Here is a 13,254-nt window from a genome sequence, read left to right on the forward strand (position 1 = left end):
TTTTAAATGCGAAGCATTTCTTAGCGAACCTTTGGCACTTTGAGCGTTTCTATCTACGTATCTATCTATCTATCTATCTATCTATCTATCTATCTATCTATCTATCTAGCCGCCTACGTCTGGGTGCTCTCATGATCGCCTCCTTAACTTGGTGTACACCAAAATTGGCATGGGAGGGTAAGAGGATCTGAGGAATATGAGAGTTGCATCATGACATGAATAACGTGAAAATCCTTTCGCATACGTCGTCAAACCCCTTCCTCCAGCCACGTGTGGCACATACCCGTTTACCACGGGCCGCGGTGTATGGGTATGCGCCACAGGTGATTGACAGTTTCTATCTAACCATTGGTGTACACCAAAATTGGCATGGGAGGGTAAGAGGATCTGAGGAATATGATTGTTGCATCATGACATGAATAACGTGAAAATCCTGTCGCATACGTCGTCAAACCCCTTCCTCCAGCCACGTGTGGCACATACCCGTTTACCACGGGCCGCGGTGTATGGGTATGCGCCACAGGTGATTGACAGTTTATATCTAACCAGTAACGGCGAGAACAGAGATTTGTAACTTAAATGCGAGAGCGTTAAGAAAGACTGACGTCGGCAGCGTTGACCCGACGAATGTGAAGAATGAAAATTAGGACCCCAGCAGGAATCGAACCCAGGCATTATGCGTGGCAATCAGGTATTCTGCCACAGAGCCACGCCAGGTCTATAAGCTGGTTTTGAAAAACAGCCTATGCAGGCGTAATGTCCGTGCAACGTGAATTGTGGTTATGATGCTGGCTATCTAATTTTGCAAGAAAGCTATAAACACTACATGATATTCCTACGATGTGTACTCCTACGACACAGGCGTCATATCAGATTAACGTGTGTGGTTCCAGTGTTGGCTCCGCTCTTATAGCAGTGTAATAAACAATACATTTGTATTCCTATGATTCAGCAAGCTATATTTAAGCATTGCTCGACCCCGGAGGCAGACATTAACGAAAGTAACGTACGATATTCACATCATCGCACCGCAAAATGCACTTAGTCCGCCAGAACGACGCAGTTTCTTCTTCATTTCTTACGAGGCTGGGCGATGGCCTCATACTGACCGAGGGTGATGCCAGATTTATTGACAGCTGCTTTGCAGACTATGCTACGCAGGCCACATACGCCCAGGTAGTCTGTGAATGCGACAAGCACCATCCACTGATGGTCCACGAAGCACTATCCAGGCCTACCAGCCTCGGCGGCCTATACCTCACCAACGCGAAGGGTGACTTCAGGTTCCGACATGTCGCTGGCTCTATAGACAGACAATTTGTCGACGAAATGACCCAGGCATCCACGATTTCCATCAGCTATACTACACATCATACTTCACTACACATGGACCCCTCGTAACCGCGATCACGACCGGATCCAATAACAAAAGTCATGACCAGCTGCTCGTGCTCACTGACCACGGTGATGCTGACCTTGTTCAAGAACTGTCAAGAAGCTCTTTCACACATGCACACGGGTTCGTGAAACGTTCGTGCGTTCTCCATCATAAGGGACAAGAATAAGCGCTACATATCAGCTTACCGCTTATAGTGTTGGTATTACCCACGTTGCTGTTGGCAGCGTTACCCAACGGTAAACAGCTGGTCATATAGCACATATGCGGCTGTTCAACATATATGTGTGCGTATAAAATTTATACAAATATTTAGCGTCATTTTGTAACGTTTCGCTCAGTAAAAAAAATTACGCCACAGTCACCTTCCCACCGCATGCTTCGCATAACATCGACTCCCACGGTACGTGGGATCTGCCGAACTTTTTAATTAGTGGAGTTAGGTGATTGTGTCAAATGGGAGAATTGAAGTTCTTCATGCGAGGAACCCATCCGGGCTTTGAGATTTCGAAAAAGCGTCCTCTAGTAATTGTTGTGGCGTAATGAAATTCAATGAAATGCAACGGCTTTCAATAGCGAAAGCCATCGAATTCGGTTGAATTTCATTACTTCGTAATTGTTACTAGAGGCCGCCTTTTCGAAATCTCAATGTTGTGATGGGTTTCTCGCACGAAGAACTTCAATTCCCCAATTTGATACAGTCACCTAACTCCACTAATTAAAAAAGTTAATTAATTTAACTTTGTTAATTACTGTCTCAAGTCATGTCTCTAACCATCTTAATATGCCTGGCGCTACAGAAAAAGTCATTCACTCATTTTGGACGTCTCAGAAGAATATGGCAGTTTCGTTCTTCCATGTTTCTGTTTAACTTTCGCCATTGAATTTGGTCGAATTTCATTACTTCGTAATTATTACTAGATGCCACTTTTTCGAAATATCAAAGTTGGGTTAGGTTTCTGACATGAAGAACTTCAATTCTCCCATTTGACACAAGCACCTAACTCCACTAATTAAAAAGTTAAATTAATTAACTTTTTTAATTACAGTCCCAAATAATTTCGTTAACCATTTTAAAATTTCTGCCACTACAGAAAAACCAATGCTGAAGGCAGCAATCAAATATCGCATTTTCCTGATTTTTTGAGAAGGTTGGACACATTTCTTGAAACACCCCGTATGTCTGAAGTACATATGTAGAGGATGGAGAGACCGAATAAATATCATTATTTTCAGTGTGTAGCATGAAGCAGGCGTCCATAGGAGGAGTCACTGTTTACCTTCGCTAATATGCCACATAGTGGAGATGGGGTACTACAACTGGCAAAGCAAAAGAAACAATGCCGGAATAATTCTATCGGAATTGGGGTGCTTTGAAAGCGATGATTCACAGAACGTGCGGACAGAGCCGAGGTAGCGGCGTCGCCAGGAGAGGGGGGGGGGGCAGCTTCATCTCGATAATTATCGCGTGCCGCACATTTGCCCCATAATAGCAAATATAGTTAAAAGGCAACGGAGTTCCCCGTATACGTGCCCCTCTTCCCCCCTCCCGCGCTAAGGAACACATTTGTCGTGGGTCTCTCCCCCCTCCCCACCCCCCCCCCCCCCCCGTAAACAGATCCTGGCACCGCCCCTGAGCCGAATGCATTATTGAAGTCTTGTAGTTAAATCTTCTCCATGTGATTTTTTAATTGAGTGCATTCTGCGCAAAATTATTTCTGGTTCAGAAGCAGTGTTCGGGTTCACGAAGAAGAAAGCATGCTTCTCGAAGCTAATGTTGGGGAGGAAATCACTAGTGATGTGAGGTATGACGTCAACACTGCCGTGCAAAAGCAATATAAGTACACCGCAAGCATTAGGAAGTCGTCACGGCATTCAAGTGAAAAGTGGAAGCACTGGATAATGTCAACAAAGTTGTTTATCCGCTGCTATAACAAGGCAGGGGCGGAGCCAAGCGGGCACGGGAGGAAGGGGGCCAGCCGACCCCTTAATTCCACCCCCCCCCCCCATGTCCTGAAGGAGCTCATTTTCCGTGTTCCCCCCCCCCCCCCCCACTTGCAGTCCAGTAATAAAATCATTGCGCCGACCCTTAAACGAGGTAATAAAATAATACATGTCTACTACGCGCTACGACTGTGCCCCACTTCAATAAATGCCTGACACCACGATGTGTAGACTGTATTACGGATGCGTTTCGGGCCGCCATATTGGGCTGTTAACCTTGCCATTTTGTATCTTTAACAACTAAACGAACAGTGCTGCGGTGGACGCATACGCATGAAAGCGGCTGCGTTGGGGCATTCGACGTTTCATGGCCTCATCCATTGAGGTCGCTGTATGCAAAAACAAGAAAACATACGTTGAGCAGCCCAAGATGGCGGCGCCCATGGGACTTACGTAAAATCGTCTATACCGTTTACGGAAGCTCGCCCGCAATCCTTTTACGTCGCTTCCTCCGTAGACAAGTCGAAACTTCCGCGTTATTCTCCACGTTGTCCAAGTGTTGCGACGCGAAGCTCGAAAAGGAATGCCAACACTGGCATACGTGGAAATTATTTCCATTTCTTTGTACTAATGAGATAGTAATACAGCTGGAACTCGATTTAAGCAAGTGATTACCGCGCTCGAATTACTTCGTTGAATTGTGAAGTTCGTAAAATCGAGATTCCGTTCTTCGAAATTTAACATTGTTACGTAGCGACGCCCTAAAGCTGTTGTGGCATTTTATTTGCCACTAACACACGTCAGCGCATGCGAAAAACTCGCGAGGGCAGCCCAGACATGGAGTCTCCCATGTCCGTGTGCGTCAGTGCGTGTGTGTTCTTATGTCAATATACTTGAGCGCATGTGCGTGTGCGTACGTGTACGAGTGTTTGTGCGCATGATGTATAAGCGCATGTCTTTAGAGTGACAGAAAGCTGAGCTAGCTGGTAGAGATTCATGATAAAAGGCGGTAAGCGTGTAAACACGGACACGAGAGAGAAGTCAGGACAACACTGACGGAGTTTGTGTTGTTCTGACTTCTCTATTGTGTCCGTGTTTGCATGCTTACCGTCTTTTTTCACGAAGCACGTGTGGGTTCGTGTGCGCGCGCCTGTGTTGGTATGCGTGGGTGCTTAAAAACAGTTTCTAGCATATGTGGTTTGCGGCCCGCTGTAAATTCGGGCGACATTTTCAATCATTACCTTCAATCACGTCACCTAACCCATCGTCCTTCTTGCCTTCTTTCGCAGAGCGATGGAAAAGCGACTGCACAACACTAGGCACGCCGCGAGGCAAGCACGAAACAGCGGCAAAGCCAGCAACACCGCCAGCAACAGGACGACCAGCGGCGGCACGTCGTTGACGACCGCTGAGAGAATGACGGTGAACACAACGACAACGACGTCAACGTCAGCGTCGCCGAATTCCAAGGCGATGACTTCGGCGCCGAGTCCACCGCCGGCGGCGTCGCCATCAGCCAACCACCACCGGGAACAGACCTCGGCTCCGGCGTCGTCTTCGCGTCACCGGCAGCAGCACCAGCAGTCCGTGAAACAGAGCGACTCCTCGGACGACGATAACGAAGACGAAGACGAGGAAATGGAAGACGAAGCCGCGTCCTCGTCGCCGCCGGGGGCGCTGGCGACGCCGACGTCACCGCCGTCTACTCCAGCGACGCCGACCGGAAGCGCTCCGTCGTCTTCCACTTCCGTGACGGCTCCGACGACGCCCTCCGCTAGTCCCGAACAGATGTACGAGGGCTTCCAGGCCTGGGCTCTGCGCACGTACGGGGACAGCGCCAAGACGAAGACTGTGACCCGGAAGAAGTACCAACGAATCCTCAAGATATTGAAGGGCGAGGAACAGACGAGCGCCGAGAACTCCAAGTTCCGTTTCTGGGTCAAGGCCAAGGGCTTCAAGATGGGCCTGCCTCCGGGGCACCCCCAACAGAGCGTCCACAAGGCGGCGCTGGCCGCGGCTGCCGCTAAGACCCCGCCCGAGCAACTACTGTTCGTGCCGTGTAGCAAGGTTAAGGTGAGTGGCGTTCGAAACGCCAGATGCTCCTTGTGTTCTAGAGTCGAAACCGCGTACATCGAACCCGCACATAATGAGTTATTGCGTATATCGAACAGTTGTGAAATCCCCTTGAAATGTTTCGGAACATAAAAAGTTTCATATATCGAATTACTTAATATAGAACTATCTCGTGATTTCCTTCAGATTCGATATATTCGGGTTCGACTGTATACTTTTCCACGGATGCTAGCGGAAAGCGCGCATCAAGGCACCCAAACGGATGCGTTTACGTGCCGTTATTTCGGGCTTTTAACATTACCATTTTTTTTTGTGCAACAACTAAACGAACGCTGCTTCAGTAGACTCCTGCGCATGAAAATGCGCTGTACGGATACACTCGGCCTTTCATGACCTTTTTATTTGTCGACGCGCCATAAGAAACTCAGGAAATCATTCGTGTTAAAGACTAAGATGGCGGCGTGCATGCACCGAAAAAAAAAGAGAGAAATTATTCGTTATAATTAACCGTCCTGACGACCATTGTTATACAACGTAAAACGCTTACCACCCAAACGAATGTTTCATTTCCCTAATGTATGCCCTCAAGTGATTTTGTCAATACACTGGAGAGTGGACACGGCAATGCAACAACTCAGTAAGTAAAGTAGCAAATAAAGTAAGCAAATATAACAAACATACAGTGTAGCACAAGAAGTAACCGAGCCAAGAAATACATGAACAGTATAGTATGAAACACTGGTAGCTGACGTAATCAAGTAGAGTGACACAAAAATGGGAGAGGCAAATTATTTGGAATATGTTGAAAGGTGGTTGGGGGGGGGGGGGGGGGGTAGACGTTTGCGCACTCTACGCAAGCTTTTGGCGTAAAAGACTCAATACAAGTTACAATTTTGCATCTCGAGACGCATGCTTCGTGCGCTTGGTTACCGCGTGAGGAGATGTACGGTAGGGTTTCGTCAAGAACGTTTCACGGTTTCGATTAGGATAAAAAGCTTTGCTGAGCAAACAGCGCCGAGGCAACTACCTGCGTAGGACTAATAGGGGTTGGTTAAGCTGGTATGAATAGGTTAAACTATGACGTCAGGCGTTCATCGCTTTTTACTTCCCTAGTTAGTCTTACGAATCAAATCGGATTCACTGCACTCAGTTACTCGCATCATCAAAACAGAACCGAACATGCTACTTCGTCGGGACCAAGGTGCTCTTTAGAGACAAAAAAAAAGGGGGTGTTTTAGTAATCGTGCGATAAGAAGTACTAGCGAATTGTGAGCAAGCTGTAGGCTCTAGCTTTAAACACGTTGTCGCCATTCCTATGCATTGCGGTGCATATTTTCCCACATCTCGTGTATTCCTAAAGAAAAAGAAAGTCGAACGACAACACAGCGAAGAGCTGCCGGCCGGCATAAATTATCACGCGTTGGAGGGCCAATCGACTCTGCTCCTAATTGCGTACACGGAGTTCTTAATAAAAGATAACAACCAGTGTAAAGCGGTGTACCGTCGACAGCGCTCTCGTGTGTCGACCATAAAACATTGAAGTCCGCTGTTCAGTCTTCCCGTGTACTGCTCGAAGCACGTGATTAGATTTTGAAGCAGCGATACGATAAGGGCAAAGCAAACTTTATTGTACGCGAGCTTATTCTGGTCTGTCGGGGCTTCGGAGAATACCCAGAACCGCCTTGATTGGTCCTTGCGTGGTGACGTCAATCGGTTCCCGTGTGACCTGAACCCGCATTTAGAAAAACATTTTAAAGGTTTCCTGAAGCACTCCGAGTTTAAAGACGGGAGAGTGATTTCTTTCTCGTTTTTTCTGGCCCTTCCTAGAGGCGCTATATCCTCCTCACCACTTATTTCTTCATAAAACACACAGACAATGTCAGCACTCAGCGTTGAGCCTATCGGGACTTCGCGCTCTTCCGCTACACGCCGTTATCTCCGCTTGCACAGTGGAAAACGCGTACAACGAAGTGAAATCAGTCGGTAGCGCACGATATCCATGCGAGACGAGGTAGAACGGGCGTGCGACTGCGTGGAAAAGCAGGGTAGGAGACAACTCACAACCGATATCCCTTGTATATGGACCAGCCGAGAGCTTCTTTCCGAATGACGTCACGTGAGCAGGCTGCTGACGTCACGAGTTGCGCCGAAGAGACGGGAAACACCAGGAGAGAATAACGCATTCGTTCTTTGTATTTTCAGAAGTTGTTAAGGGGCTTTTTAAGGCTAGCTTTTCACGTAAAATAAAACATCAGCCAATCGCATCTTGCCACGTGATTAGCGAAGCCTGCTGTGCAATGGGAAAGAGCGCTTTCGAACTTGAAGGCTTCGTGAATGGTGAATCTGGGACGCTGAACATATTTGGGTCAATCTCAATGACGCTTTTTCGTCACTGCAGTGTAACCAATGAGCCTTCTAATCGATTACTCTAGCTCAGTAATTTTAAAGCGCCGATCAAGCTGGTGAATACTTTCAATTCAAATCAATATTTACATATTGTAGATGTGGGCAAGCTTGGACGAAAGGCGATACAGTTCGCCCAAGCCCTCATATACTATGCATAGTGTATGTACTATATATACTATGGCATATACTAGCAGACACGCAAGTATGTGCAAATACTATCACAAATTGAAGCCAGCACGTTACATGCATGAAAAAATGACTGATGTGACAATTTAAACCTTGTCTGAATTTACACAACAAATATGTTCACAAAGGTACAAGGTGTCTGTAATATAAATGGGTACATAGAGTCACTAATTCGATCTACTGATTAAGGTAAAGCAACAGAGGAACATCTACAAACGAAATAAGACAGACATCGCTATAATAATGTTATAAGTCATGTCGCCTTGGTAAAAGTTCTCGGCTAATATATAGCGAGATATTCCCGAGATATTTGTCAACAATATATTACGACGGTGCTCCGGTATACAACGTTGAACCGTCATCATTGAGAGGTAGGTTTAATCCACATATATCGATTTCCACTAATCTCTGTCTCCAGCTCCATACATCTTAATATGTAGAAACAAAGATGTCGTTGTGCTTGGTGTACGCTGCAGAGAAGTTTTCTGAACAATCAAAATGGGAAAAAAACTTAAATAAGCAAACAGGTTTTACCACCGAGACCCCTTTTCTATTATTTTCTGTGTCTATTGTGTGTTATGTTTTTTTTTATTCTGCAAATATTACAAGAAACAGAGGGGGAAATATAACAACTTAGACGTCATGCTAACAGCTGTTGAAAGTCTATAACCGAGAAACCTACACCTTAATTCTGTATATAACAGGGGCCTTCGCATAGGGAGAAATGAAATCATAATATGCACTGCAATCAAGGCACTTTCTGTGAATAGAAGTTTCTTTCTATAAATTTTAAACAATGTAACGATAACGCATAGCATATGAAATCTGTTTTGAGCGTCGCAGACGCTCTGCACAATGCAGGTTGGAGTTTCATAATATCTGTTTTTAGCACGGAGTTGCAATGTTGCGAGCGCCGTGCTTTCTGTTCGTCGAGGTCTGTACCCGTCTGCGACAGCTTTTTCTAAACATCTGCGTGCTCGAATCGACATGATGTTATTGGAATTGTTCCGTGAAAAACTTTCTTTTCAATGCGACGATAACAATTCCTGTTGATTCGGTGGCTGCATCGTGAAAAACACTGCGCATCGCGCTTACGTGAATGTTTTGGTGCACCTGAGTAGTCGTCGGGCTAAAGCCTCCTCTTAAGCGCAATATTTTGTGGGGAAAATGGCGCCATGAACATTGCCTATACGCGCGCCACACTAAGTGGGCGAATGTCCTGTGGACCTTTTTCATCACTTTTTATCCGTGACGAGTATCTTGCGGGACGAGTACATACACCTTGTGTACAATTGCCTTGAGGACGTTAGCCTTCGCATGTACCTTCCAGACGTTTCTCTGCATATTTTTTTTTGTCCGTGACACGTACCGTGTGCACGAATACCTTGTGGACTAGGACCTAGTGGTTGTTTATCTTTACCTTTCATCCGTGACGATACCTTGCGGACGACTATAGATGTCTTGTGGACGACTGTGCATTACCTATGTTTCTCTTCCTTTTTTTTTCGGTACGAGTGTCTTGCGGACAAGCTTTAGGACGTTTTTGTTCGCTTTTTACCCGTTATGAGTAGTTTGCGGACGTCTCTCCTCTTTTTTTTTTCCGTGACAATTACCTTGTCAACGAATGCCTTGTGAACTGACATCTAGTGGTTGTTTCTCTTTACTTTTTATCCGTGACGATACATCGCGGACGAGTACAGACACACTTTGACCTTGTGGACGTTTCTCTTCTTTCTTTTTATCCGTGGCGAGTGCCTTGTCGACGAATACCTTGTGGACATACACCTTGCTGTCATTTCTCCTTACGTTTTATCCGTGACGATACCTTGCGGGCGAATATAGCCCTTTCGGCCCTGGATTTTGTATTTTGCGGGAGACAGTTTTTGTGCGTGTTTTCCCAATAGTTAGGACCTCAGAAGACCAAAAACGAAAAATTGAGCCAGTGGTGCAAGTATTTATGGATCAATTAGCATGGAATCAAATTAGGTCATCAGGGCTCAGTGGTTGTGAAATTTGGAAAATGGCTTCTCTATTTCTGCTACTCACTATAGTACACAAAATGTGAACCACGTCTCATTTTTCAGTGTGATACTCCTTGAAACGGCTTCTGTACGACGTCCCAAAAACGGCGCTTAGCCGCCTCACCTGACCCGCCTCGGCGTCTCCCATGACTTCGGTCAAGCTTTTTCTTCTTTGTGGCTCCCAGCTCCGCAAATATGTCGCAACTTTGGTGTCACTCACAACGGGGATCATTGAAGAAGTATTTCCCCAAGAATGATCAGTTTTGGTTTCATTTCCGAGGTGCTAGGGGAACTTTTGTGGGGTGTCGTCAATTGACGACGCCAGGGCCGAAAGGGATAGGCGCCTTGTCGACGAGTGCCTTGAGGACGTCACTTTTTTTTAATCCGTGACGACTGACGAGTGCCTTGTCGACGAATACCCTGTGGACATGCACCTTGCGGTCATTTCTCCTTACTTTTCATCCGTGACGATGACTCGCGGACGAGTATAGACACCTTGTGGACGAGTACCTTGAGGACGTTTCTCTTCACTTTTTTTTTATCCGTGAAGCGCACAGCGGACGAGAGCCTCGCACACGCTTTTCCTTACTTTTTCTCCGTGATGTCACACGTAACTGTTTAATGTTGGGCATTCTGAGTAGACTAGTTCTTTCGGCCACATTTTTTCATTCATAGCAATGAGAAACAGATATCCCGTGCTGCAAAGTGTGATATGCAGTTTTCAATAAAACTGTAACTGAAACGAAATATACTCTACATCGCAATCTCTGTACCACCGCGGAGGCAGTTAGTGTGAGCATCTTCTCTGCGGGACAGTTGTGCGCGGCGTAGCTGTCCTTTAGGTGTACATAAAGTCCTGTATGCACATACATTGCGTAGTCAAATTTATATTGCATCAGCCACTCTGGGAGTCATTCCTAGCCGAGCGGGAGCAGTTGGAGCATAAAATTGAGCCTCAGTGGTTGCGTAATAGTCGCGGAGTGCGCTGTCTGTATTATGTTTCGGGAGCGGGAAAAACAGTTTCGCACGCGTTTGGCCCCTCCCGTTCCCGACATCATCGGAGCAAGCGGTGAACAAAAGCGAGTTGCTAATGGTTCCGGCGCCTTGCTTCCCCGTGCGATGAAGCTTTGCAGGGGAAATGACTAGTGGCTGGGACAAGTGGGCCTCACTTTGTATATATAGAGAGAGAATTGGTCTTTGCCTGTGCTCGTTACACGTTCACTTCGTAGCTTCGAAAACTTTCGGTAATGGGTTTACAGCGACCACAAGCTCCGCTGTGCGCGTAGAAATGCGAGTGAGTGAGTGAGTGAGTGAGTGAGTGAGTGAGTGAGTGAGTGAGTGAGTGAGTGAGTGAGTGAGTGAGTGAGTGAGTGAGTGAGTGAGTGAGTGAGTGAGTGAGTGAGTGAGTGAGTGAGTGAGTGAGTGAGTGAGTGAGTGGAGTGAGTGAGTGAGTGAGTGAGTGAGTGAGTGAGTGAGTGAGTGAGTGAGTGAGTGAGTGAGTGAGTGAGTGAGTGAGTGAGTGAGTGAGTGAGTGAGTGAGTGAGTGAGTGAGTGAGTGAGTGAGTGAGTGAGTGAGTGAGTGAGTGAGTGAGTGAGTCGATAAATCACTCACTCAGTGGCCAACCAAGTCCAAGTTGTCGCCTTTGCGAAGGGATACTTGATAGTCCGCCGCGGCGGTACAGTGGTTACGGTGCGCGGCTGCTGACCCGAAGGTGGCGGTATCGATCCCGGCTGCTGCGTTCGCATTTCGACGGAGGCGAGATGCCAGAGGTCCGTGTACTGTGCGATGTCAGTGCACGTTAAAGAACACCGGATGGTCTAAACTTTCGGAGCCCTCCACGACGGCGTGCCTCACAATCATATCGTTGTTTTGACTTGTAAAATCCAAGTATGACAATATTGGTTAATTGTAAGGCGCTGCCGCTTAAAGTGTTACATGATTGCATGAAGTTCAAGTAAATGTCAATAGATTGGATATATGACCCTCCTATGATGATGTGGGATCACACTGACATCAATTTTATCGCGGGCATGCGCTTAGAACCTCTTTTCCATTGAATAAACCGAAACTTCTCAGTTATCTTCCTTTCAAAACATCCACGCCAAAAAGATTAGTGGAGCCGAGCCGTTGATTCCATTATAACATTCGTTCTGCAGGTTCAGTCGCTTGTAGCACAGCCAGAGGCTCATTAATCTGCCCGACATCTCCACCTGATATTTAAGGGCAGCTTTTATGAGTTACAGATTTCGGTGGTGGTGGTGGTGGCCGCATTGTTCCCGAAAAATCTGCCCCCATTTGCCCGATAGGGCAACGGCTACTTTTTTATTTCAACACATTCTCTAGTAAAAAACGCCACAAGTTGTCGTCATCGGTCAGTAACTCTTCTTTCCCCGAATACGTCCCGGCATTGCGGCAATGCGCGGGGCAGCGCGAAGTGCGCACGGTCAAAAATCGCCTAATGTCGACGACAGCCAGCTGGGTTAATCACTGGTTGCGTCACACTGCGCTTGCCGCTGTCGAAATAACAGTGCGCGCGTGGTGCGGACCAACGTCACCAGATTACCGACCACAGTAATCGTCGTCCAGCGTTGGTATGCGATCGATCCAGTGTGGGCTGCACATTTGCATGCGCCTCGCAGTCTGCGCAATCAGTCCACGCAAAGGTAGGACCACTGGATTAACGGCTTGTGTGCCCACGTGTTGCCGTTTATCCCACTGCCGAGATACACGTGCCTGTCGTGATGAGTTAAGCAGTGCTGGTGAATGAAGTAGAAAGGCGAAGAAAATCTACCATACGAAGAAAAATTCAGGAGACGAAGCTTGGCGTGTGTGTGTCTGATCTATTTCTTTCTTTCTTTCTTTCTTTCTTTCTTTCTTTCTTTCTTTTCTTTCTTTCTTTCTTTCTTTTCTTTCTTTCTTTTTTCTTTCTTTCTTTCTTTCTTTCTTTCTTTCTTTCTTTCTCTCTTTTTCTTTCTTTCTTCCTTTCTTTCTTTCTTTCTTTCTTTCTTTCTTTCTTTCTTTCGATGGCAGAATCCCTCATGGCATTCGATGACAGAGCCCCCAGAGCGATGGCAGAATCCCTCCCGAAGTTTACAAGGACGTTCAAGTTCCCTACCTAAAATCAGCGTCACAAGCGTGTGTCTTTTATGGGAAAGTCAACTATCTCAAACACTCGACCTTTGTTTGACGTCACGAAAATGAGTAAACGCTACTGGATGCATCATTAT

At 46.5% G+C, this 13,254-nt stretch overlaps 1 protein-coding gene across 4 annotated transcripts in view; it reads left to right on the forward strand.

The window, feature by feature from the left end:
- LOC119407237 (nucleolar protein 4) overlaps positions 1–13,254 on the forward strand; it is a 161,432-nt gene that overhangs the window by 16,408 nt on the left and 131,770 nt on the right. For all 4 annotated transcript variants that reach the window (XM_049419650.1, XM_049419651.1, XM_037674116.2 and 1 more), the window contains exon 2: positions 4,630–5,413. In XM_049419650.1, the coding sequence (XP_049275607.1) occupies positions 4,634–5,413 (780 nt within the window). In that variant the 5' untranslated portion in view covers positions 4,630–4,633. The remainder of the gene's footprint in view (positions 1–4,629; positions 5,414–13,254) is intronic.

Source organism: Rhipicephalus sanguineus, chromosome 10 (genome assembly GCF_013339695.2).
Source record: "Rhipicephalus sanguineus isolate Rsan-2018 chromosome 10, BIME_Rsan_1.4, whole genome shotgun sequence".
Classification (NCBI taxonomy): domain Eukaryota; kingdom Metazoa; phylum Arthropoda; class Arachnida; order Ixodida; family Ixodidae; genus Rhipicephalus; species Rhipicephalus sanguineus.